The sequence below is a fragment of the Antrostomus carolinensis genome, unplaced genomic scaffold (assembly GCF_000700745.2).
Source record: "Antrostomus carolinensis isolate BGI_N321 unplaced genomic scaffold, ASM70074v2 scaffold24338, whole genome shotgun sequence".
Classification (NCBI taxonomy): Eukaryota; Metazoa; Chordata; class Aves; order Caprimulgiformes; family Caprimulgidae; genus Antrostomus; species Antrostomus carolinensis.
In genome coordinates, this window is record NW_010331262.1 from 1051 (window position 1) to 8827 (window position 7777).

Sequence of the window (7777 nt, forward strand, 5' to 3'; positions counted from 1 at the left end):
TCCTTCCCTCCTTCCCTCCTTCCCTCCTTCCTTCCCTCCTTCCTTCCCTGCGCCAGTGCGGTTTGATATCAGTGCTGTTAAAAAGGCAGCAGGCAGTGGAGCAAAACCTCATGGGAAACTACCACAATTCTCAAGCTGGCTTTGTAGCTGCAGTGCTGTGAGGATGGATGGTTGTGACAGCTTTGTCAGGGCTACTACTAAAAATTTACTACTATATAAAAAATTTACTGCTAAAGATTTGAAATTTAGCAAGGGCGGGTTCACATTTTGGATATTCATATTGTTGTTCCTCTGAAAAAATCATGATTACTTGACCCAAATGTATCTACAAAAATCAATTTTCACATTCTTAGATTTCTAAAGAGTTTAGTGACTAAAGTACCGGAAGAAATGTGTCTCTGTTGCCTCACAGACAGCAGCTCATGCTGGGTGATCTTTGTGGAATTCGTGTGCACAGTCCAATGTAGAAAGATTTTCCCTGTAATTGTTACTCTGAAGCAAACACTGGAATCATTGGATTAGAGCATTCATTTTTTAAATCAACAGGTGATGTTCACATGATAGAAGCAGATGTTCTTCTTCGTGGTGGCAAGGGAGGAAATGGAGACCCTATCATGGCTCATCCACCTGAAACGGACAGTGACAACACATTGCAGGAATGGCTGAACGAGATCATCAACACAAATAAAGGCATCAAGCTGGATTTTAAGAGGTATCTCCAGACAAAAATATTTTTTATGTTGTTTGCCTTCTTACTAATTAACTATTTTAAAGGAAGTACTAACTGTCTTCTGGTGATGGCAGACCAAACTTTTCCTTATTGTGCAATTTAGTGTAGTGCATTTCTTCCTGAACAGAAAATGAGGAAACATAGTCAGTATTACTAAATCTATTGCAAGAATAAACTTTAAAACTTTGGAAAATTCAAATATATTCCTGACTGCATGTTGAATGACTGTTGGCCTTTTTGAAGCAGGACTTCGAAGTCCTTTCGCAGAGTACATTCATTTCTGTTGATAAAGCCAGCAGGAAATGTGATTATGTGGTCAATCACACTAGACATTACTAGAAATATACAAAATATTTAAGTGCTGTTGAAATAATCTTCAAAACTTCAGCAATGGTATCCAAATAAATATTATCCAAAAGAACATCAAATTCTGTTATCATTAATTTGGCCATATCTGCGCTGTGTGCTTGCAGTTTTTAAATGCTTTTATACAATTAGACTTTTATAATGCAGCATAATTTTCCAAGTGCTGTTCCATAAAAACAGTGCTGTCTGGGGTTTTTTGTTTGTTTGTTCATTTCAAGAGATGCTGCTTTGGGCTTTCTTCTCTTTACATTATCTTGTACTTTGTAGTAAAAAGGAAGGCATTCCACTGGCTTTGACAATCCCTTGTATATGGGAAAATGCGAGCTGTTCCGGCCTCAGGTGATGTGAGAAATACTTAAGCCAGTAATCTTAACTCAAGCCATTACTAGCTTTACTCTAAGAAGACTTGAGCTAATACTAACGGAAAACGTTGAGTAGAATTCCTCCCACTACACAGCTTTCTCAACAGTACAGAAGTTGAAATGTGCAAAATGACTTTTCACAGGAGATAACAGCTCCGTGTGGTTTTTGGCTGTAGAGTTAACCTAACGTAGCAGCTAGCTGCCTTCCTGTTTTTGGCTGCAAATCCTGACATGAGTCATCTGACCTCATCATGAGCCAGGTTAGGGAATAACTTGGTACAGAACCATCTCTACAAAACAGTGAGAATAGGACACTTTATGTCCCTGACCTCACACACTGCTGCTCAGGCAAGCATCACCAGTGATGTCAGAGACTGGAGATACAGTGGCCTTGGAACTGGGAAGATGTGGTAGCAGTTAACCATCATCCAAGTTGTTCAGCAGGCACCCATGGAGCATGTAGCCTGCAGTTTATATCCGTGTGAGCTGGAGTAGTTGTGATCCTCTCCTTGTTCCTCACAGTGCCTTCTCTTCCCCTTCCTTGTCCTGGTGCTCCTGTGTCACCCAGAGGGACCAGCGTAGGATCTTGAACGGGGAAACGTAATCATCCAGAACAGCATGAAGAATTTTCTGTTGGCTCAGCTCTGTATCAGGTCACTGCAAGATTTTGAGGAAAAGCTGGAAGATGTCTTGCTCAGAGCTTTTGACAACTTGCAGGAGAAAACACAGGTCCTTGCTATTAGTAAGGAAATCACAACTCTGACCATAATGATTTTAAATTCCTGAATGTTATACAGAAGGTTAATTAATTTGCTGTAAGAGAAGTACGTATTTTCTTGGCATTCATTCCCTTTGCCCATTACTCCACATTTCCTTTCCTTCCACAGTACTGCTGTTCTGTTTTGTTAGGCTTGAGAAGAGTTATTTTTTACCATCTAGTTACGATTTTTCTTTTGATTTGAGAGAACAGTGAGAGTATGTGACTTAAGATATTTGGTTAAATGCTTACAAGTGCTACATCAGTTGCTCTACTGACTACATCTCATACTTAATAATTAGCTGTAGGGTGAACATCTGATGGGCAGACTGCTTCATGCCGCCACTACTATACCACACTTTCAAGCTGTGGGAAGAACCACTACCAGGGATAAGATGTTCAGATGGGCACCTTTCAATCTATTAGTTGCCTGAAAATGTTCGGGTTTTGGCTTTTTATTCTCCTAGTATGGGTGCATCATCTTGCGCAGAGGTGATGCAGAGTTAGCTTTCAGTCTGTTAACTGGATCTGAAATAGTAATAAAACCCTTGCCACTTGAAGTACTTTTAAGGTTGGGAGAGATTACTTTTACCCTGTGGGCAGTATATAAACTTCAGGGATTATATAAATATTTGTCCTGGTTTTTAGCTGAGAGAGAGAGCTGGGTTTCTTTTTCAGTAGCTAGAATAGTGCTGTGTTTTGCTTTCAGCCGGGACTTGTTATGAGAGAGACACTGAGAACATCCCAGTGTTTGCATTTTTGTCACTGGAAGTGAAGGACTTTGTGTTTTGTCAGTCCACAAGTGCAGGATCTAAGGGGGCGAGGAATATTTAAATTAATAAGCTAAATTGACATTTAGATATGCCAGTGGGATATTCCATGCCATATCCCGTCACGGTCAGTACATTAGTGAGGGGCTCTTCCTCTCTGGCTCTCTCTGGCTTTCGCTCAGGCTCTGGCTCTCCCAGGATTGTCACTCCTCCGGGATCGTTATCTGGGAACAGGCCGGGCTCGGTCGGCGGGTGGTGAGCAGTGGCACTGGGTATCACTCATTTGCATATTTTATTACTGTTATCATTATCACTGCTATTTTAATATCAGTATTATTTTAAGTTGTCTTTTATCTCTATTATTAAACTGTTCTTATCTCACCCTACGAGCCTCCCTGTCCTTGCCCCCCAGTCCTCTCCTGTAGCCCCTGGGGGTGGGGGGGAAGTGGGTGAGTGAAGGTGTTGGTTGCTGGCCAAGGGCTAGCCCAGTGAAACTATGACAACATTCGTGATAGTATTTGTGGCTTTCAGTTATCTTCAGCCCAGTGGTCTAATTTAAACAGAAGTGTTAGAGCATGCAGTGGCCTTTATTAAAGTCCTTTGCAAGCATTCAGTATCATCCAAGCCTGAACAGGTTACGAGTTAGAAGAGCCATGAGGTAGGAGCCGTGAAGCAGTTCATATTGGGCAGCAAGGAGACAAGAGACTTACAGTACTTTAAGCCAATAGTAATAGTCACCTGATGTTGGAAAGGGTCCTCAGCATTTGCTCTCTGTCTTACAGAGACAGTTTTGTTAGTAATACATGTACTGCACATGTCCCATCCTCAGTAGGCTGAGTTGTCTCATCTGTTACTGGTACAGTCTGGAAGCCGTACAACCTTCCTTGGAGCTTCTTGAACACGTGAAGCAGCGTTTGAAGCGACCAGTTTGGATCAACGCCGACATCCTACCAGGACCTAATGGAAATAATGCTGTAGTGGATGCAAAAGGGTTCCTCAACACTGTCACTTCATTTTTCCCACACGTAACCTTGTCACTGGGTTGGACAACTGGCTGGCACCCTGACAAACACAACAAAGGTAAAGATAGAAAATGCAATGCTTACACCACATAGTCTGTTTCCTTCAAATTGATTTCATAATTGATTCAAAATAAGCTATATTCCTTGGCAACTTCCAGGTTGCCCAAGGAAGTTGTGGATGCCCCCTCCCTGGAAGTGTTGAAGGCCAGGCTGGATGAGGCTTTGAGCAACCTGGTCTAGTGGAAGGTGTCCCTGCTGATGGCAGGGGGGTTGGACCTGGATGATCTTTAAGGTCCCTTCCAATCCAAACCATTCTATGATTCTATATGCCATCGTCTCAGTTTGAAATTAATAGTGAATGTAAGAAGAATTATTTTTTTTTGTTGATACATGGTTCATAGTGTATTATATAGCAGTTAATTCAGCATTTGAGTTGCAATCGAACTGTATAAAAATCTGGTATTTTTGTTGTTAAACTATTTTCTTCTTCAGCTCATTCTCACGTACTGAGGAATTTTGGAGGACAAACTGCTTAAGCCCTGTTTCAGGTAGTCTGCTCCCTGAATCCTAGGGGGATTGATTTGATAATCAGAATTCTCGCACGTTTCCTGAAGAAAAATAGATTTGCCAGAAATCCAAGACCCTATCAGTGTGCTTTTGCAGCAGATAACTGAAATAAAATTGTAGGTCAACACTGGTTTAACATTTCATTTCTGTTGAGTAATTTCATTTTTGCAATAAATTTTCTAATTGGTAACTTTTTAAAATCTCAGTTTTGGGAATCTAAGTGAAGTTTCTTATTGTTAATCCCTAGCTGGAATTTAGATCCTGAACATGTAGCCATTATCTTAGGCCTTTTCACAGGCTTCCTCTTATAATTCCCACAGCTGCTCTGTTAGACTGTTTTACTCCAGTGCACGTGCATTTCTGTGCAGCAGCAGCATAGTCCCCACCAGCACTCTCTGTGACTATAATGGTAAAATCAAACACCCTTCCAAATTGCTAATTATTCATTAGCAAGATTTGGTATTGTGTTGTGAGGATTTTGTTGCATGTTACACAGTAATTTTATTAAACTGTATAGTACATTCTCCAGAGTATTTTCAGTGCAGTAAAAAGTTGACAGAAATATGTACCAGAAATACTGTACTGAGTAACCTTTTTTAATAAATGTCACTTTAGCTCCATTCTAAATTTCATTTTATGGTGATGCTAATTAAAGGTACACTGCAAGACATGAGAAACACAGCTTATTTGTCTGATTGCAACTAAAAGTTGCTGTTCACCCAACAAAACCTTTTTTTTTTCAAGATTTGGTGCTTTTTTTAGTCTTTCCAGTCACTACATTGCATAGGAGTAGTTGAAAAAAAAAATTAACTTGTTATTGAAATTAAGATTTTGATAGACTGTAGAAATAAAAGTTAGAAAAACAGTTAAATACCATTTTAAATAGTGCTTGTAAAAATCTCAACAGCGGACACTTCAAGTGGTTTAGATTGCTTGATTTTAGTATTTTTTAAGCACAAAATCTTTTACTTGCTTAATTTGTATGTAACTCCAGTCCTACTGGATTAATTACTCTTTTTTTCAAATTTTTCATAATGTTTTTGTATTAAAGGGTCACTGTCAAGTTAAAACTAGTCCGTATTGAAGTCAGTGGCAGCAGTGTTTTTTAGAGAAAGGACAAAGATACAATTCCCTGGACATTAAAAAATGTCACGTTCTGTAGCTATATGAAAAATAACACTTGCAGTTACTGGAAATAAAGATTTTCAATAAGTTTATTTTTCCACTTTAGTGGTACTTGACTCCCCTGGGACAATGACATTTTTACTTGTGATCACTTGGCAATCTCATTTCAGCGTTACGTGATTTTCGCAGAACTCATATTTGCCCTTGTTTTGTCTTACAGCCTGACCATTCCGTAAGTCATTGCGTCTGTGTTTTGAGAGAGATGGTATTTGTGAATAACTCTTTTTAATCAGATGGTCTTTACTGTAGGTTATGATTGGATGATGGTGAAAGAAATGGCTCAGATATGCAACGTGCTTTCCCAGCCTGTAACTTTCCCTGTAAGAGCAGCATTAGTACGACAGTCAGTACCTGAGCTGAGTTGGTTAATCCAGCAGTCGGATAGGTAAGTTTGAGGGCCTTTATTTTTAGCTGTCTTTATTATAAAGACACATATTTCTTTGTATTAAATACAGCACATTTCTGTGTACATACCTATCCCAAATACACTGAAAATATTTTTTTCTTTTAATTTATCCCTTCAGTTCTTTAATTCAGTCAGTTCTTAAATTGTTTTGTCATGCAGAAGCGGTCACTATTCATTTCTTTAAAGTAATAACATTCCAAAAGCCTCTTTCATTACCTATAATAAGTAATTTTAAATCTTGTGTAGGTTTGTAATCCAATTCCACTACAAACATTTCATAAGACTAATATAGCTAAATAGACTGAATAGCTTGATGTTGCAATTTGGTATTAATTAAATTTAAGTGCTTACCTTTTACGTATATTTTTTTATTGGAAGGAGTATTTATATTATCTGTAGTAATGTTACTTAAAAACATCAAAGGTAATTTTTAGATTGGAAGTCAGTGAGTTTGCCATGAAGCTAATTAATTTTGCTTAGGTACTTGAAATACATTCAGTGGTTTCTAAACACTGACTTATATTTTGTCCTAAAAATTGGTCTTACATAATAATTTAATTACAAAATTATTTATATGTAATAGAATGAAAATAAAGTGCGTTTCATACGTATTGTCATTTACTCATCTTTTTCACCTACTCTGCCTGCTTACGCTTTTAATAAAGTTGTTCTTTAAGCACCAACAAGGTCAAAGCCCAAGACGGAAAATTTAAGACAGTCACTTGTCTGGAAAAATCTCTAAGTAATTAGATACAACAGGGTCAACAAATAAAGTGTTGTTATTCTCAGTTACAGTGGAGAATCGAGGGAGAAATTAGAGTTAAACATTTTAAATGGGGAAATTAATTTCAAATTATTGTTATGTTAAGAATATATCTTGTGAATTCTACCCTTCTTGAGTATATCCTCATTGGATACAAGCATTATTCCCACTGAAATAGTAGGATTTTCTCTTTTACCTGAGCATAAAAATAGATATTTTTTTTTTAGTGGCATGATTAGAAGACAGAAATACCTGAGACAGTTTTGCTGACGTACCACTAAATTCTGATTTACCTGTATTTTAGATTAATACAATTTAAATAAACAAAGGGAAAAGTGAAGTAGTTGTCTTGTGAAGATTTTGGAGGGTAATGCTTTTAACTTTAAATGATACTTGGAAGTTTTTCTGTTGTTTTGAAAAGTTCCAATAAAGTCTGTGCAATTACTGAGAGAACTGTATGTGATACAGTACAGAAGATACATTCAGTGAATCGGACAGCATCACTACACCTCACTTAGGTGACCAAACATGAGAGTATAAACATCACCTACGACTGAGATTGCCTCATATTTTCTGCTCTAATGCTCTGCTTGTAGCTTGTAGCTATTTATCTGTAAGTAGCTTATAGCTATTTATCACGTTGTCAGACTTTAAATGCTCAGTTTGGTACATTTCTTTGTGGGATATCTGCCTAAGATTTTTTATTTTACTCCTTGCTAGGTTTGTCAGGACAGTTCACACAAGCACCAGGCTAGATGAGAGATAAATTGTTCTGGGCAGTGTAGGATTGTCCATCTTAAAAATTTTGCAGTCCTCCTTGGGAAGTTACAGATTCACAGCATGGTGGGG

At 38.1% G+C, this 7777-nt stretch overlaps 1 protein-coding gene across 1 annotated transcript; it reads left to right on the forward strand.

The window, feature by feature from the left end:
- Positions 1-554: 554 nt before the first annotated feature.
- FAM151B (family with sequence similarity 151 member B) lies at positions 555-6144 on the forward strand (the record flags this gene model as incomplete). The annotated part of the gene is made up of 3 exons (XM_010173173.2): positions 555-712; positions 3848-4065; positions 6009-6144. Coding segments are annotated over exons 1-3 (509 nt in total), but the record flags the coding sequence as incomplete, so codon positions are not given.
- Between the last annotated feature and the right edge of the window lie 1633 nt (positions 6145-7777).